This window comes from Artibeus jamaicensis, unplaced genomic scaffold (assembly GCF_021234435.1).
Source record: "Artibeus jamaicensis isolate MK-2021 breed Jamaican fruit bat unplaced genomic scaffold, CSHL_Jam_final contig_240, whole genome shotgun sequence".
Classification (NCBI taxonomy): Eukaryota; Metazoa; Chordata; class Mammalia; order Chiroptera; family Phyllostomidae; genus Artibeus; species Artibeus jamaicensis.
Window position 1 is genome coordinate 4,839,570 of NW_026521506.1, and position 18,769 is coordinate 4,858,338.

An 18,769-nucleotide genomic window follows, 5' to 3' on the forward strand; every position below is an offset into this window, starting at 1 on the left:
AGCGCATGGTAAGTATCATAAAATAGCAGCAAATAATGGAGCTTTTAAAGAATCTTAATCAGCATTTAAGCAACATTAATGACAATGACAACATAAGCCTTTCACATAGTGGCCTATCCTGACTAATGACTTTAAGGCAGAATGAGCAATAAGAGTAAATAACATCCATATTACTTTAATCACTGATTGTGTCTTTCTTGAGTTATACTGTCAATTCACAATAATAGCCAAGGCAGCTTACCAATTGCTGTAGTTAACACAAATACTTGTTCCATCTTTTTTCCATCATTATAAAATGCCAGATACCAAGGCCCTTGGTCCATGTACTCTATGAAACCTGTCTCCTGCAGTGAGGTTAATATCAGGTTCCGAGGGGAGTGCTGGGTGTCATCAGAGCCCTTGGAGTCTTGTTTGACCAGCTGCTTTCCATCCATTAGTTTGACAAAATCAAACTGGAACAAATACAAAGACAAATATGAGCCTCTACTTTGACTTCTGAACTGAGGAACATGTCTTCACTTGCCATATTTCAGAGTTCTTTGCTTTGGAGGTGGGCAAAGAGGAAGAGGAAGTTATTAATTTTTAAGTAAATCTAAACCTGAAAGTATATTACTAATTCTAAAAAAATCTACTGTACTTATAAATGATATGAACCTTTGAATTTTGGTGTATTCAAAATAGTCATTTAAAAATAAATAAAGAAATAGGAAAGAAAATCTTGTATAGTATTATACAAGAGAATCTTGATATTCAATAAAGTATCTGATTTAAGATACTTAAAACCACATATTCCCCTCAGAAATATTACTATGACCTTCCCTACAAATTAAAGAATTTAGTTTTTTAAAGCAAATGAACAAAAAGCCACAAATTCAGAACATTCATCATAATTTACTATTTTTGTAGTGGCATATTTAGATATTCAAAGAACACTTTCTTTTTATTCCTAATCAGTGGACAAGCACATGGCACATGTGCCCTTGAACACTGTTTTAATAGTCACATTTGAATGGCATTCTAATCCCCTGCCTGGCCTGACCCAGAAGGTAAAGTCTGGACTACAGTTCTATCTGCTGAAAACAAAGCAAAGCCCCAGATGGTTATGATTTCTTATGCTACTTCTTAGATGGAGCCGGCCCCCAAATGGGTTCATGTAAGAAAGAGATAAGGAAAAGAAAATGAGAGGAATTAGGTAGCTAAGGTTTATAGAAGGGCTTTGTAAACCACAGAGGTTTTACACATTTGAGTTATTATTGACAATAACAAGGAAAATTTTGTACCTATAAGATAAAACCTGCTTTTTTAGGGATTCATTTGCATTATTGATATGCATTCCTTCACTGGGAAAGGGATCATGAGTGTACAGAACCAGTGAAGGGGGTGTGGATGCCATAGCCACCTGAGATGAAGGGGTTGGAGAGGCTCATGATCATCCTGTTTCAGGAAATAGAATTCAAGTTTCCAGAATATTTTCTGAAACTCCCTTTTGTGATCTGTTCTGCTAAATATGATTCCTGATTTCTTAATGGCAGTTTTTTTTTTTTACATTTGCTTCAGTGTGATTATTCTGGATATTTGCTTAATACAAAGATTGCCTTCACCTTTAACTCCCATGTGTTTCAAGTCACAAACCCTAAACTAGTCATCCCAAAACCCTTTAAAAGGGTCAAGAAATACCTGTAATATCACATACCTGAGTGTGTGTAGGTGGAATGTTTCTTCGGCCATAAATTCCCAGCAAAGAGTCCTTGGCTAAAGAAATATTGAATTTCAGATATACTGGATGGTGGATAGTAATCTGGAAACGCCAAAATAAGCCAGGGGGAATGGTCTGCATGACCTGCGCGCCGATGTCAACTTCTCCGGTGTCTATTGCCCGTCCCTTCTGAAATACTGATTGTAAAGAAAAAAAATACACATAACATTAATCTCAATTTATAAAGCAACAGTGTTTACTTTTTCAAGAACAGATACATCAAAATGACTTACTCAGTTCTTTCTTCCTCCCCACACCACCCAGATTTCAAGGCTTTACCGAAATTAAATATCTTCCAAGGAGCCCTCCCTAACCAACCACTATATCAGTCTCTCCCTTCTATTAAACTACTATTGCATTTATCTCCATCATTTGATTCATTTTAACCATTATTCACTGAATGCTGTCTCAGAAGCTGCAGGAGATACAAAGATGAGTAAGATGCAGTTTTTGCTCTCAAGGAGCTTTGAACATAAGAACGAATGTAGGACAAGTACACAGATAACCATGTTGTAAAAGAACATAAGTACTCTGGTTATTCAAAGAAAGGAAAGCTATTTGGTTGGAGGATATGCCTCATTCCTAACTGTCTCTATGCTTTTTATCCTTCTTTGTGCTTCTCCTTAGCACTTATGGTGGCCTAACATACAACCAGTTTTTACATATTTACTGTTAATTGACTGTTTTCTCTGAATACAATATAACCTCCATGAGGCTGTGAGTGTTTTGTTCATTGCTTCATCCCTAGGAACTAGAACAATGTAGGCAAGTAGTATGTGATAAGTACATATTTATTCAATAAAAGTGGTATTGAATATGGGCCTTAAAAGGAGAGAATTTCAACAGAGCTGTTGGGAAGGTTGTTCCACATGGAAGGAACACCTTGAACAAAAAAAAAAGAGGAGAGAAAACTGTAAAGCTAAGGTGTGTACATAGAAGAGCAGTTGGAGATAGGGCCGGAGGGAAAAGATGGCATCATACTGTACAGGGCCTTGAGTGCCAGTCCTAATGGGTGTATCTAATAAAAGATAGGAAGCCACTGAAGGTTTTTAAGAAGAGTGGAGAGGTGTGGGTACATTAGAAAGCCTAACCTTAAGGCAGAAGATAGGATCATTTAAGCAGGGAGGAACAAGAATGGTATAGGAATGATATAGGACAATAATTCAGGTGAAATGACAATGAATGTCTAAATTTAGGGTGGGCCCAACAGCACACATGGAAAAGCACATTCTAGTTGATTGTAAACTCAACAAATGGGACTATATCAAACTAAAGACACTATGCACAACAAAGGGGAAAAATCAATAAATTGAAAAGGCAATCTACAGAATGGGAGAAAATATTATCATGCTACATTTCTGAAAAAGGGTTAATGTCATATATAGGTTGCACATATGTATATATGTTATATATATATATATATATATATATATATATATATATAATACAACTCGATTATAAAAAAGAAAATAATTCAAATTAAAAATGGGCAAAGGACCTGAATAAATTTTTTCAAAGAACACACACAAATGGCCAATAGGTATATGAAAAGGTACTCACTAATCTTTGGGAAAATACAAATCAAAACTATAATGAGGTATCAACTCACACATTTAGGTTGATTATTATCAAAAAGGCAAGAGATAAAAATGTTGTCAAGGATGTAGAAACAAAGGGAGCCTTATACTTTGTTGGTAGGAAGGCAAAATGGTACAGCCATTTTAGAAAATAGAATAGTAGTTCCTCAAAAATTAAAAATTGAGCCACTGTATGACCCAGCAATATCACTCCTGGATATAAATCTGAAGGAACTTAAATAAGAATCCTGAAAAACTATCTGAACATCGCATGTTCATTGCTGCATGATTTGTAATAGCCAAGATATGGAAACAACCTAAATGACCTTTCATAGATGAATGACTACAAATTTGATACCCACACACATACACAAAATAGTATAATGGAATACTATTCAGCCATAAAAAGGTAAGGAATTCTTGCCATTTGCAACAAAATGGATGATTCTGAAGGGCATTATGGTAAGTAAAGTAAATCAGACAAAGACCAGTACTGTATGGTATCACTTACATGTGACACTGAAAAAAGCTGATTTTATAGAAACAGAAAATAGAATAGTGGTTGCCAGAGCTGGAAGAAGGAGAAAATGGGATGATATAGGTGAAAGGGTACATATTTTCAGTTATAAGAAGTTCCAAAGATCTAATACATGACATGGTGACTATACTTAAAAATATGGTATTGGACTTCCAGCCAAGATAGAGGCGTAGGTAGAAATACTGTACCTCCATGCACAATCAAATTTAAGGCCAACAGAGATTTAGAAGCAAAAATACAACCAAAACAGACAGAAAATTGAACTATACAGAAGTCTGACAACAATGAACCATTCATCCACACCATTAAATGGGGTGGAGTCAGTGGCCGTTGGAGAGAAGTCCTGGCAGGAAAAGGTGGTGGCTGACGAACTGACTCAGGTGCATAGATGGTGATTGGCAGATCCCAGGCATGAGGTGGAAATGGGTGGACCCAGTGAGGGTGCAAGGTGGCTGGTTGACTGTGGTCACACATTCATGTGCAGATAAACCAGGTGAAAAAACAGACAGTGAGACAGACTGTGCAACGCAGGGCCCCAGCACCAGGAAATAAAGCCTCAAAGCACCGATTGAAAAAACTTGTAGGGGTTGAGGTGCCGGCAGAGGCTCCCAGCTTCACAGGAGAGTTTTTTGGAGAGACCCACAGGGTCCTAGAACATATATAAGCCCACCCACCCAGGAACCAGCACCAGAAGGGCCCAATTTGCTTGTGGGAAGTGGCAGAGGGGACCGAAATCTGAGAGAGAGCAGAACAAATGCCATTGCTCTCTCTCTGACTCCGCCCCCAGTCACAACCCAGTGACTGGGTAGACTCACCCCAGTGAACACCTAAGCTTTTGCCCCTCATACATAACAGGCACGAAAAGACCAAAACATTATGGCTCAAACAGAAGAACAACTCAAAACCCCTGAGCCAATACTTCTAAGTGACCAAGAGATAGCTTGGTCAGATGCACAGTTCAAAACTGGTGATCAGGATGCTCACAGAACTGGTTGATTTTAGTTGCAAATTAGATGAAAAAATGAAGGCTACGCTAAGTGAAATGAAACAAAATGCACAGGGAGCCAATAGTGATGGAAAGAAAACTGGGACTCAAATCAATGGAGTGGACCAGAAGGAAGAAAGAAACATCCAACCAGAAAAGAATGAAGAAATAAGAATTCAAAAAAAAATGAGGAGAGGCTTAGGAACCTCCAGGACATCTTTAAACGTTCCAACATCCAACTTATAGGGGTACCAGAAGGGGAAGGGAAAGAGGAAGAGCAACAAGTGGAAAACTTATTTGAACAAATAATAAAGAACTTCCCCAATCTGGCAAAGGAAATACACCTCCAGGAAGTCCAGGAAGCTCAGAGAGTCCCAAAGAAGGTGGACCCAAGAAGGAACACACCAAGGCACATCATCATTACATTAGCCAAGATTAAAATGAAGGAGAGAATTCTAGAAGCAGCAAGAGATAAGGGGACAGTCACCTACAAAGGAGTTCCCATCAGACTGTCAGCGCATTTCTCAAAAGAGACCTTACAGGCAAGAAGGGGCTGGAAAGAAGTATTTCAAGTCATGAAATCCAAAGACCTACATCCAAGATTGCTCTATCCAGCAAAGCTTTCATTTAGAATGGAAGGGCAGATCAAGTGCTTCTCAGATAAGGTCAAGTTCAAGGAGTTCATCATCACCAAGCTCTTATTATATGAAATGTTAAACAGACTTATCTAAGAAAAAGAGGATGAAAAATATGAACAATATGAACAGTAAAAAGACAGCAAACTCACAGTTATTATCAATTACACCTAAAACAAAAGCAAACTAAGTGGACAGCTAGATCAGGAGCTGAACCATAGAAATGGAGATAAAATGGAGGGTTAGCAATAGGGGAGTGGGAGGAGGGGGAGAAGGTACAGAGAATAAGTAGCATAGATGGTAGATAGAAAATAGACAGAGGGGAGGGCAAAATATTATGGGAAATGTAGAAGCCAAGGAATTTGTGACACATGGACATGAATTAAAGGGGGGTATAGGGGGAGGGGGTGTGCAGGGTGGAGGGAAATGAAGGGGGAATGGTACAAATATAATGACATAATCAATAAAATATATTTTAAAAAAGAAAAAAATATGGTATTGTATACTAGAAAGTAAACTTTAGGCATTCTCACCACACCCAAAAAACAGAGTTAATTATGTGAGGTGATGAATGTGTTAATTATCTTGATCTTGGTAATCATTCTAGTTTACAATGTATATGCATTTCAAATTATCATGTTGTATACATTAAATAAAATTACATTGGTCAATTAGACCTCAATAAAGTTTAAAAAAACAATCACATGTTATCTGGGAAGTGTAAAACTGGATTATCCTGAAGAATAGTAGAAATATCTATTAATTTCAGATTATTATATTAATATACTTAAAATCTTACTGTATTTTCAAGAGTAAATATTAAAGAGCAAAAAAAAATATTTTCTGAACTAGCATAGAGAAAATAATACCAACAAAAATAGTTCAAACAAAAGAAAGAAAGGGAAAACACAGACTAGAATGGTTAAATAGAAAACATAAAAAAGGGAAGATAAGTTTCATATATGTATATTTATAATTAAAATAAAGAGCAATGAACCGATTGTTAAAAGGTAAGAACTGTCATTCTGAATCAAAAAGTAAAATTGAGTTAACATATTTTCTAAAAACTATTTCAAAAAATAGAGTTATAACAATAATGTTATTTCCCCAGGAAGAAAGGGGAAATAAAGGAAAGAAGAAAGAAACTAAGGGGAGAATCTATAGTAGAGCTCCTCAACATCGAGTGGGCATAAGAAGTGGGTCTTGTTAAAATGCAAATTGTGAATCTGTTGGTCTGAGATTTGATATTTCTAACAAGTTCCAATTAAATGTCTATGTTGAGTGTTGTGGGGGCTAAGGGTAGGTCAAACTTGAGCCATGATTGTGAATCTGGGTGATGTAGTGGTGGGAGCAAAAACAAGAATCATACAAGGATAGTTTGTGGGGGGCACAGATATTGAGTTTGGACAACCAGATCTTCATTATTTATTGCCATATTTTCCAATAATTTTTAATATACTGGTTTGGTATTTCTGTGGAATTCTTTTGATATGTGGTGGTGAGGAGAAAAGGGATACAAAAGAATTTGTCTTGATCTTAAGCAAGGAAGATTACACCTCAGGAGGGAAAGTTCAATTTGGCTTCATTTCACACAGCCTTTATATTTTTCAGCCATCAACACCTTCTCCACAGCAAACACAGTTTAAAAACACACATAGTCTCTGTCCTTTGTGTTCACCTGTTATAAAATTAACGGCCCATTAAGAAACACACCTGCAGTGGTTTTATTCAGAGGCCAATGCCTTACAGCTTTTAACTCCCTAAAATACCTCTAATTATTGCTTTTTGTGTTAAGGCCAAGAGTAATAACTATTTTAAGACTGTTCACTGTTAACTGTTAATAATAGATTTCAAATGCAATTTTGAACATAATTATGTATTACAGGACACATAATTTTGTGGAATTGACATCTATAATAAAATATGCCCTTTGAGATGATGAATGACCCACCGAGGACCTTATTTTTCACTGAAAGTTACTTGTTTTCCCTGTGAGACAGAACAGTTTAGTCCCCAAAGGGTTGATTATACATTTAACTCTTAATGTCCTGGAGCTGATAAATGTCTTCAATGAGCAGGCAATTAAGAGCCCATGTTTATGTGTACATTTACTTCTGTTCTCAGCTTAATGTTTAGTTTGTTCAACTGATATCCCCATTGTGGGCTTTTACCATTTCCTAACATGCATCATTCAGTCATTCAAACAATGTTATAAAAATAAAACAATTTAAAATGTTTTATGTTTAGCAAACACTATTTTAAAGATGCTGTGAATGGCCTTTAATTAATACAGACACTCATTTCTAAAACATCAAGGCAAAACTGGCTGATGAACTTAACCTTTATATTATATATGAGATTTATCCAATGCTACACCATCTCTTCTGTGTGTACTTTATCACATCATATATTGCATAATGAAGCTACTTAAGTGTTATTCACTACATCAAAAGAAACACATGAAGTTATGTTGTTGGAGTTTCCTGGTTATTAGCACCACTAAATATCTGAAACATATAATCCTGAGACATTTATAAAAATAAGTTTAACAGAAGATGGTCATACCCTTTGAGAGTGCATATCATAGTTAAGGCAAGGTAAGTGAAGAGAAATGACAACATGAATGAACTATGATTTAAATAAAAATAGCAAAGCAAGCTAGTTGCAGTGATTTGGTGTTCAAGAATAGAAATTCTCACAGCTTGCAAATGGAAACTTTCTCAGCCTCTAACCTTTTAGAGGTTAGTGTATCAGAAAGGAAGATATCTCTCTGTTAGCAGTTTGCTCTATTTTATCTTTTCTCAAAATTAGTTATGAGTTATGATGTAGTGATTATTATTAGTTCCTTCATTATTCCATTATTTTTCATAATGTAGCTCAGAGTGGGAAACTAAAGAGGAAAACATTTTGTGCAGAAAAAACAGCATGTAATGTGATTTTATGAAGAAATTCTGCATCGGTGTAGGTAAGGGCAATAATTTTGGCCAAACTTATGATTAACTTTGATCCTTCATTTGCAAATTGGCAGCACCAAAGTTGAAAAATATATAGCACTTAAGTACACTTTTTGTAATACTCATGTTTTGATTGCAATTTAATCACTTATTTTACTGAAGCATACCAGAACCCCCAGGAATACTGTATTCTCTAGTGATTTCTTTTTTTAAATATATTTTATTAATTATGCCATTACAGTTCTATTTCCCCCTTCATTCCCCTACACCCTGCACACCCCTCCCCCACCATTCTCCCCCTGTAGTTTATGACCACGCGTCTCAAGTTCTTTAGATTCTATATTTCCCATGCTATTCTTGCCCTTCCCCTATTTATTTTCTACCTACCATCTATGCTACTTATTTTCTGTACCTTCTCCCCCTACTCCTTCTCCCACTCCCCTGTTGCTAACCCTCCATGTGATCTTCATTTCTATGGTTCACTCCTGATCTAGCTGTCCTCTTAGTTTGCTTTTTGTTTTAGGTGTGGTTGTTAATAACTGTGAGTTTGTTGTCCTTTCACTGTTCATGTTTCTTTAACTTCTTTTTCTTAGATAAGTCCCTTTAACATTTCATATAATAAGGGCTTGGTGATGATGAACTCCTTGAATTTGATCTTATCTGAGAAGCACTTTATCTGTCCTTCCATTCTAAATGAAAGCTTTGCTGGATAGAGTAATCTTGGTTGTAGGTCTTTGGATTTCATGACTTGGAATACTTCTTTCCAGCCTCTTCTTGCCTGTAAGGTCCCTTTTGAGAAATCAGCTGACAGTCTGATGGGAACTCCTTTGTAGGTGACTGTCCCCTTATCTCTTGCTGCTTCTAGAATTCTCTCCTTCATTTTAATCTTGGCTAATGTAATGATGATGTGCCTTGGTGTGTCCCTTCTTGGGTCCAACTTCTTTGGGACTCTCTGAGCTTCCTGGATTTCCTGGAAGTCTATTTCCTTTGCCAGATTGGGGAAATTCTCCTTTATTATTTGTTCAAATAAGTTTTCCATTGGTGGCTGTTCCTTTCCCCCTTCTGGTACCCCTATAATTTGGATGTTAGAGTGTTTAAAGATGTCCTGGAGGTTCCTAAGTCTCTTCTCATTTTTTTGAATTCTTGTTTATTCATATTTTCCTGTTTGCCCATTATTTTCTTCCTTCTGGTTCACTCCCTTGATCTGAGTCCCAGTTTCCTCTTCATCACTATTGGTTTCCTGTGCAATTCCCTTCATTTCAATTACTTTAGCCTTCATATGTTCCTTTAATTTGTGACTATAATCAACCAGTTCTGTGAGCATCCTGATCACCAGTGTTTTGAACTGTGCATCTGAAAGTTTTGCTATTTCTTGGTTGCTTAGATTTATGGGCTCTGGGGCTTTGAGATCTTCTTGAGCCATTTTTGGTCTATTTGTGCCCATTAATTATGAGGAGTGGAGTCTTAGGTGTTTACCAGGGCAGGGCCACCCAGGTCGCTGGGTTGTGAGGCTGTATGTTTGGGAGGGGTCAGAGCGGGGAAATGGCGGCCCCCTCTGCTGCTTCTCGCAGCTGGGGCCTGCTCAGTCCTGTCGTCTCATTGCCAACTTCCTTGCTGGTCTATCTGCACACGAATGTGGGACCACAGTCAACCCGCCGCCCCGCACCCTCGCTGGGTGTGCTTCTCGCTCACTGGGTCACTCACTGGGTCCGCCTGTTGCAACCCCACGCCTGGGATCCACACGCCTGAGTTCGTCTGACCGAGTTTTCCTGTGCAACCCCGCTCCTCCAGCTGCTGGCTTTGCCCCTCTTACGGGTCAGGCTGAAGAATTTGTTGTTATCAGACTTCCGAAAAGTTCAATTTTCTGTGTTCTGGCTCTGTTTTCTGTTGCTAATATTTTGTTGTCTCTCAACTTGATTGTGGGAGAAAGCATGGTGTCTCCATCTATGCCTCCATCTTGGTGGAAGTCTCTCCAGTAATTTCTGTGCACAAATCCAAGTCGAAGCACAGAGAGCCATGGATTGCATCAAACTTTGTGGTGCTATACTTATCGGTCTTACTAATATCCACACATTTAGTTTGAACTAAACACTCTCCTGTTTTGTTGTAATGCAGGGACAAGCATGAGTTGCTGAGTAGGGGGGAAAAACAATGACAGGCAGGCTGGGCAAACTAACTGATGGTAGTTAAGTTCAAGAGGGAAAGGTCAATCTAGCTGTATTGAATAAACCAAGCCTTCGTTATATCTAGACTCAGACACATAACATGATTATTAATAACATGGTCTTGGCCAGATAGTGGGTCAATAACTATACTCTGGACATACACATTTATTTTTTCTACTTAATATAGCTAGACATGCTGCATTCAACAACTGTGTGACACATGGTTATTTAAAAGATTTCAGTATTAGGTCCTTGTATAAAAATGACCAGGGTTAAAGACTGTGGTATTGTCCATGACAGCAATCTTAGTAGTCTTCTAAAGATGTTTTCAAATTCAATGCAAAGTATGAAAGCTAAGATGATACTGCTTTAACTAAAGAAAATGATGTCCAAAGAGATTAAAAAGAAATACACCTTAACATCATATTTGCCCTTCACTTCACCCTATGGAACATTCAAAACTTCCAAAGATATAATCAAAAGGCTATGGTATGGTCTTTCACCTGAATTAGCCCTAGTGTGAGTCCCATGATTTACGTACCATCTTCTTTGTGTTCTTTAAAATATAACAATTGGTCCTGGCTGGTATAGCTCAGTAGATTGAGGATGGGCCTGCAAAGCAAAGGGTCGCTGGTTTGATTCCCAGCCAGAGCACATGCCTGGGTTGTGGGCTCATTACCTAGTAGGTGGCATGCGAGGGGCAACCACACATTGATGTTTCTCGCCCTCTCTTTTCTCCTCCCCTTTTCCTCTCTCTAAAAATCAAAAAATAAAATCTTTAAAAAAATTTAAAATATATATAATAATTGTTTCACAGTAATACACCTTTGTGAAATTTAGAATATCAGTGCTTGAAGCAAAATGGGGAAGTGAAGTCAAGCCCTACTCCTTGTGAGGAGCAGCGAAGACATGAAAAAAGACAGTGAAAGCCTCTCCCTTCCATTTCAGTAGCCTAGTATAACTTTCCTTATATGAACTAGTGAATAGAAATATGTATTCAGCTCTCAATTTTTCAGAAACAGATTTTCCACATTGTGGATTACACATGATGTTTTATACCCATTACATACTCAGGACTAGTCAGGAGAAGGAAAAAAAAAGAATGAACCTTGCACATAGTAGGCGCTTGGTAAATACTCTTTATATGAATTAATTAAATAGTAATCTTGATAATTTACTTAGTAATGTTTCTAATTTATTTTGACATTTCAGTACAAGTTTTGGTGGGAGCAAGGATGGAAACCATCTGCACACACAGACCTTTGAGAAATAACTGCGAATAAAATGTTTAGAAATAAAATCCCTCTGTCTTACTGACACTGATAATAGTTGATTGTGTAAAGTAGTCCATTAACTAATCTTACCCTTGAGAAATACATTACTGTGTAAGTGTAAAGATTAGGTACAGACACTGAGAAACTGCAAATTCCCAGACTGTAGTTTATCTACTATTGCATACATCTTCTCAGTGAGAAGTGAAATGGAATTGTTAAAACCTTACACTTAATTACAGGACTAATTTTGAATTGCACTTTGATTCTGTATATTTGTTTGCTGAACATATAATTTAAAAGACATCATTTCTTTCTGAGAAGGATTTCTTTAAATTTCATTGCAAAAACTTCCACTTTCATAAAAAAACTTTAAAGCTTCCTAGTTCTTTTGGTGTAGTCTACTGACCATTAAGTAGTACAGTATTCACAAAAATTAGTTTTCAAATTTTAGGCTCTTTTGCCTTGACATATAATCTCACACAGCGAAATATAAATTATGTTTGCAGAATCTCAATATGCTGATCACTAATGGAACAGGAAGTAGCCAATTCCTTTGAATTTCTTTGGTGAAAACTAGAAAGATAGAAAACTCAAAATTATCATCACATTTTTATATGTTCAAACATATACCCAGTCATGGGTCAACATGGAATAAAATACCTTCTTAAAATTAATATTGCTATTTGCAAAACTATTCAAATATTAATGAATATGGATACATGCAATGAAATCTCTGAAAATGAAAAAAGATAACATTTCCATTTATAATGCCATCAAAAGGAATTAAAACTTAGGGATACATTTAAAAAATATGTTGTAAGACTTTTACACTGAGAATCATAAAACATTATTGAAAGAAATGAATCAGACCTAGAGAAATGGAAAGATATCCATGTTCATGAATCAAAAGATTTACTCTTGTTAAGATGGCAGTATTTCCCACACTGATCTACAGACTGAAAGCAATCCCATCCAAATTCCATCTCCCATTTTTGCAGAAATACACAAATTGAGCTAAAATTTATATGAAAATGCAAGAGACTCAGACAAACTAAAAGAATCGTTAAAAAATGTCACAGGTCTCACACTTCCTGATTTCAAAACTTATTACATGTGGTACTTACATTGGGATAGATATATGAATCAGTGGAATAGAATTGAGAGTCCAGGAATAAAACATCACATTTATGGTCAATTGATTTTCCGCATAAGGGCACCAAGATAATTCAATGGAGAAAAGAATAGTCTTTTCAACAAGTGGTACTGGACAACTGCATATCCACAAACAAGAGTGAAGTCGAACCATTCACTCACATCACACGCAAAAATTAACATGAAATAGACCACATATCTAAGTTTAAGAACTAAACCTATAAAATTCTCAGATAAAAACGGGCATAAGTCTTTGTGACCTTGGATTTGGCAATAGTGTCTTAGATATGACACCAAAAGCACATATAACAAAAAAAAAATAAATATGGCTTCATCAAAATTAAAAACTTTTGCACTTGAAAGTACACCAACAAGAAAATGAGAGACAGCCTTTATCTCATAGAGTGGGAGAAAATATTTGTATATCATACACCAGATAAGGTACTTGTACCTCAGATACACTGAAAAGCTTTACAATAAAAAGACAAACTTATTGAAAAATGAGCAAAGGATCTAAAGAGACATTTCTCTGAAGAAGATATACAAGTGGCCAACAAGCACAGGAGAAGAAGCTTTAACATCATTAGTTTTCAAGGACATGCAAATTAAATCTACAATGAGATACCACTTCACACCCACTAGGCTAAAAGAAAAACCAAAGACAATAAGAACTATTGGCAAGCGTGTGGAGAAATGGGCACCCTCCTTCACTGCTAGTGAAAGTATAAAACGTTGCCACTTCTTTGGAAAAGTTTGGTAGTTCTTTAAAAAATTAAATATAGAATTACCATATGACCTAGTCATCCCACAACTTAGTCTATATCAAAAATACTTGAAAATAGATGTTCTAACAAAATTTTACATAAATCTCCATGGCAGCCTTATTCATAATAGCTCAAAAAAGTGAAAATCCACAAAAGATGTATCAGCTGATGAATGGATAAATGAAAGGTGGTATACCCACACAATGGAACAGTATGCAGTCATAAAAAGAAGTGAAGTACTGATAAATACATGCTACAACATGGACACACCTTGAAAACATGTACAGTGAAAGAAGCCAGGCACAAATGGCTACACATTACATGAACTGTGCAAATAAGCAAATATATACAAACATAAAGGGACTGGTGGTTGCCAGGGCCCAGGGAGAGGTAGGAGATATGGAATGACTGCCAAAGGCTATGAGGTTTCTTTTTGGTATGATGAAATTGCTCTAGAATTACATAGTGGTGATAGCTACACAACTCTGAATATAGTAAGAACCAATTAATCATACACTTCAAATTGGTGAATCATATACTATGTAAACTATATCTCAACAAAAATGTTACAATAATTATAGTTAGAAGTTATAAATTGTCATGCATGGTCCACACACATACACACACTTTCATACACTGTCACAAGAGTGCTGCTGTGTTTCCAAGTGTTTTTAGGTCATCTGTTACCTGGAAGCTAAACTGTTTCCTGTCCAGTCCTTTTAGAAATTGTAATTGATAGCATACATCAGTGATACCTATTTTCTGTATTTTATACAATGTTAGATATTTGTTATATGTAGGTTATTATAATCAAATCATTCTGGACTTTGGGATGGTGACAGGAGAGTTGGTCATAGATCAATTTATCCAGCTCCTCCTTTTGTATCTTAGAAAAGGTCCCCAGAGGACAGGACAGTCACATCTGTCTAAACTCTTGACACTGACTTACTGGACATTTAATAAAGATAATATATCATGATCCAGTTATCCTAGAGTTGAGAGTAATAAGAGGGATTTCTATCTTCTTGTGCCAGGCCTCGGGAAAGAGAAGCAGCCAGTTCTCCTGGGTTGTCATGTTGCTACACCTTTGACTCGTACTTTTTTGGAACCCAGAAAACCTTCAATAACATCAAATTAAAACTTCTCACAAACAAAACACATTACAGACAGTAATAATAATAAGAGCACCAATAATCATAATTGATTATAGCATCTGTGTCCTTTCTTTGAATCCCTACCTTTGATTTCTACAATACCAAAATGCCACTTTCATACTTAGTGTGCTTAGAGATAAACTGGTATCCCAGGCTCCTAAGGCTCCTCCCTCCTCTTCTCTTTTGCCCTGAGACTCTTCACAATCTCTTTTTTTATAATTTAGATTTTAGTTATTTATTTTTTAGGCATAGGGTAAGGGAGGGAGAAAGAGAGGGAGATAAACATGGCTGTGAGAAGAAAACATTGATTGGTTGCCTCTCACACATACCCCGCCTCCAGGCCAAACCACAACTTACACATATGCCCTGACGAGAAATGCAACTGGTGACCTTTCACTTTGCAGGGTGATGCCCAACCAGCTAAGTTAGTCCAGCCATGTCACAATCTCCTTTTTTACTAGCATCTTCAAGGCCTCCCTTTCTATTGTTTCCTTACTCACTGTTTTCAAACAAGCGCAAACCTCTCTTCATTTGAAAAAAAAAATAACAAAAGAACCCAACTGTCCCTTCATCTAGCTGTCATACATTTATCTTCTTTTCCTTGCCAAACTGTCTCCATCTGCTGTCTCTATTGCTTCATTATCCATTTACCACTTAGGCTATTACCATCTGCATTTTGCCGTTACCACTCTATTACTCCATTTTCCTAAATATGTACTCTTTAAGGTCAAACAGGATTGATTTTTCTTGCTTCTCAAGGCCCAGCTCAAACTACTTCTATAATAACAGTCATCTTTTTATCTTCTTTGTTTTAAGCCTCTTAATCACCTAGCTATCTTATTTCTATTTCTGTACAACAGTTGCATGATGTTTTGCATTGTGTGTGTGCACACAGGCATGTTCTTTTGGCTCTCTTCTTTAATGGGAACTTTTTCAAGGGCAAAAGTTATGTCTTCTGCTTCATTTGTTAACCTTCCAAAGTACTCAGTACAGTTAAAATGGCATCTTGACTAATATGGCATTAAAAAGGATAAGCTTCTATGTTTCCGAATTTTAAGATTTCTCTGTTTTCCCCTTGATGTTATTTTAATGAGCGGTCCAAGGTAAGGTGGTCAAAAATCACTTCTCTTTTGATGCAAACGTTTACTTTTCTTCTTCTCTGTCTCTAAACCCCTGGCAATGGGATGATGGTGTCTGTGTATGGTTCTGGTAAGGAGGACTTCAGGAGGATGTACTTGTATAATGAAAATAGGAAAAGGCAACTACAAGGACAAAGGGAAAATAGTAGCTACAAGAAGAGTACAGAAGGAAAACTTAAGGCTCTTTATATTAGAAAGGTAAAGGCAAAAAAAAAAAAGGATATGTGATTATTTTCTTTGGGATTGCCAGTTATACAAAGGGAGAATGGAGACTTGGGCATTAAATCTGGGAACTCTACAACTTTATTCTCAAAACTAAATTTTACATACTAAAATTACCATTGACTTCATGAAAAAAGCTGGTAAATATTTGAAATTCCTCCAAAAGTAATAGAATCTGAAAGATATAAAGGATACTCCACAGAATTAGACATACACATGGCTAGTAAGTGTCAACAATGGACTGTCAGGTTCTTCTACAAAAATAAGGTGTTATAAGGATTTATGGTAAGATACCCCATATTTTGAAGGACTAGTCCAGGAAGATAAATGTGGCATGCCATAGCACACCCCCTGGTGTCTCTGTTGGATGTAAACTATTGGGCTAGAGCAGCGATTTTCAACTGGTGTGCCAAAGAACTTTTACAACATGTAGTACCTGGGTATTTAGTCAGGCACACTGACCTCTTTTCCCTTACAGGGGTGTCAAACTCATTTTCACCAGGGGCCACATCAGCCTTGTGGTTGCCTTCAAAGGGCCAAATGTCATTTTAGGACTGTATAAATGTAACTCCTCCTTAACTGTTAAGGAATTGAAATTACATTCAGCTCTTTGAAGGCAACTGTGAGGCCGATGTGGCCCCTGGTAAAAATGAGTTTGACACCCCTGCCTTAGACTGTTGAATATAAAAATGACAATGCCCAACACAACAATAGCCATCTGTTGTAAATAAATGCAAATCATAACCAAGTTTTTTCAGGGCGATATATAAACATATATTTGGTGTGCTACACAATTTTATTAATCAGTTTATGTGTGCTAGATGACAAAGTTGAAAATCACTGGGCTAAAGGGATCACAAGGCAGATACATTTCTTATGGCATCACAGAAAATGTATTAGGTTTAAAAAAATAAAGTAAGGATTAAAATGAAATAAGAATGAAACACTAAACACATATGATCAGGAACATTTTAGATGAATATTTTATATTGTAAATAAGTTTGCCTTTTAGCATAGTGAACCCTTTCCATAAATCTGTTTTAGAAGTAAGGTCTTCAGTATGCTTCAGAAAAGCTTTTGTTAAAACTGAAGTATATTGATAAAGTGATTTAATATAGTTGAAAACCAGCTGCAGTACTCTAGCTGGGCCCCCTGAAACCTGGTGTTAGAAAAACATCTATATAACATTGTAGGAAACATTAACTGTAATTTGCCATTAATGTTTAAAAATAGTAATGTTACGGTCCCAACACTGTTGTCTTTGTTAGTGCATCACTACTATGTTATTCATGTGGTTTGTTGTGCTTATATGAATTATTCCCAATTCTACCACAATGTCCTGGACTCTGATATCCTTCAAGTAAAAGATACTAAAACTATGAGTTGAGTCAAAGGGTAGCTGAGTCCATTTTAATATCCACATGTCCTGTGAGCCAGTATTGGAGAATCACAGAATTATACTGTAGGACATTATTCCATGAAAACGCACAATGATTGCCTGGGTGGGGTTGGCACAGTTCATAACTTGTGGTGCAATAAAATGAATGAATCTGTACCTACTGACTGGGTCTGTGAGGTAAATTTCAGTGAAACTATAAGTACACTTAGAATTCAACCTCTTATTCAAGGTCCACAACTGTCATTGCATAAATTGCCTCCAATGTAACTAGGCTACATGAAAAAAAATCCAAAAATTAAGCAATGCATGTGCGCATATGCCTCCAGCTAATTCTACGATGAAAGGAGGTAATAAAAGGTACATTTTTTACTGTTGTTTAGGTTCCCATGGGTACTTGTGTGTATGTGTGCGTGTGTGTTCTGTGTTAAGGAGAAGGGAGAGTGCTTGCTGAACCTAGATCTTTGATGTGAAATCTAACATTTGCAAAGTACTCTTAGGGAAGGGCTATACATTTGACTATATGTGTTGAGATCTCTAATCAAGACAGCTGTTACTAGAACAATTGGCTTTGAGAAAAGAATTTTTTAAAGAAAAGGCTAAAGATGGGTGCTGAGCAAACAGTAAGGGGAGATTGGATCCTGATCTCAGCTCTGCCTGTACTTGTCTATTATGCAAGGCAAGTCACTTAACCTTCTTGTGTTTTCCTTTTCAACTGTAAAACAAGGGTAACAATTAGCTGTTACAGCATCAAACTGTTATGTGGATAAAAGACATTAAAGTGTTTTGAAATTGTAAATGCTCTCTAGTGCAGACTGTTATTGTTACATACATGTCAAAATCCAAATTTATAAGGCAGAAAACTGGGGATTAATTATCTGAATTACGACAGAATTCTCTGCAAGTAATTTAAATGGCAAACGTGGTTTACACATTTTACAGGCATAGAGTTCAACCACTTTCCAGGAGTATACCCCTTTTTCAAAAATATGTCTACTTATATTTGGAATGGCTAATTGTTCTACCTTAATGGCAGAATCTGAATTCACTGACTTGTA

At 36.6% G+C, this 18,769-nt stretch overlaps 1 protein-coding gene across 1 annotated transcript in view; it reads right to left on the reverse strand.

The window, feature by feature from the left end:
* TENM1 (teneurin transmembrane protein 1) overlaps positions 1–18,769 on the reverse strand; it is a 407,415-nt gene that overhangs the window by 294,733 nt on the left and 93,913 nt on the right. The window contains exons 4-5 of the mRNA XM_053662339.1: positions 1,694–1,893; positions 242–452 (exon numbers count right to left, since the gene is read on the reverse strand). Coding sequence (XP_053518314.1) covers positions 242–452; positions 1,694–1,893 — 411 coding nt within the window. The remainder of the gene's footprint in view (positions 1–241; positions 453–1,693; positions 1,894–18,769) is intronic.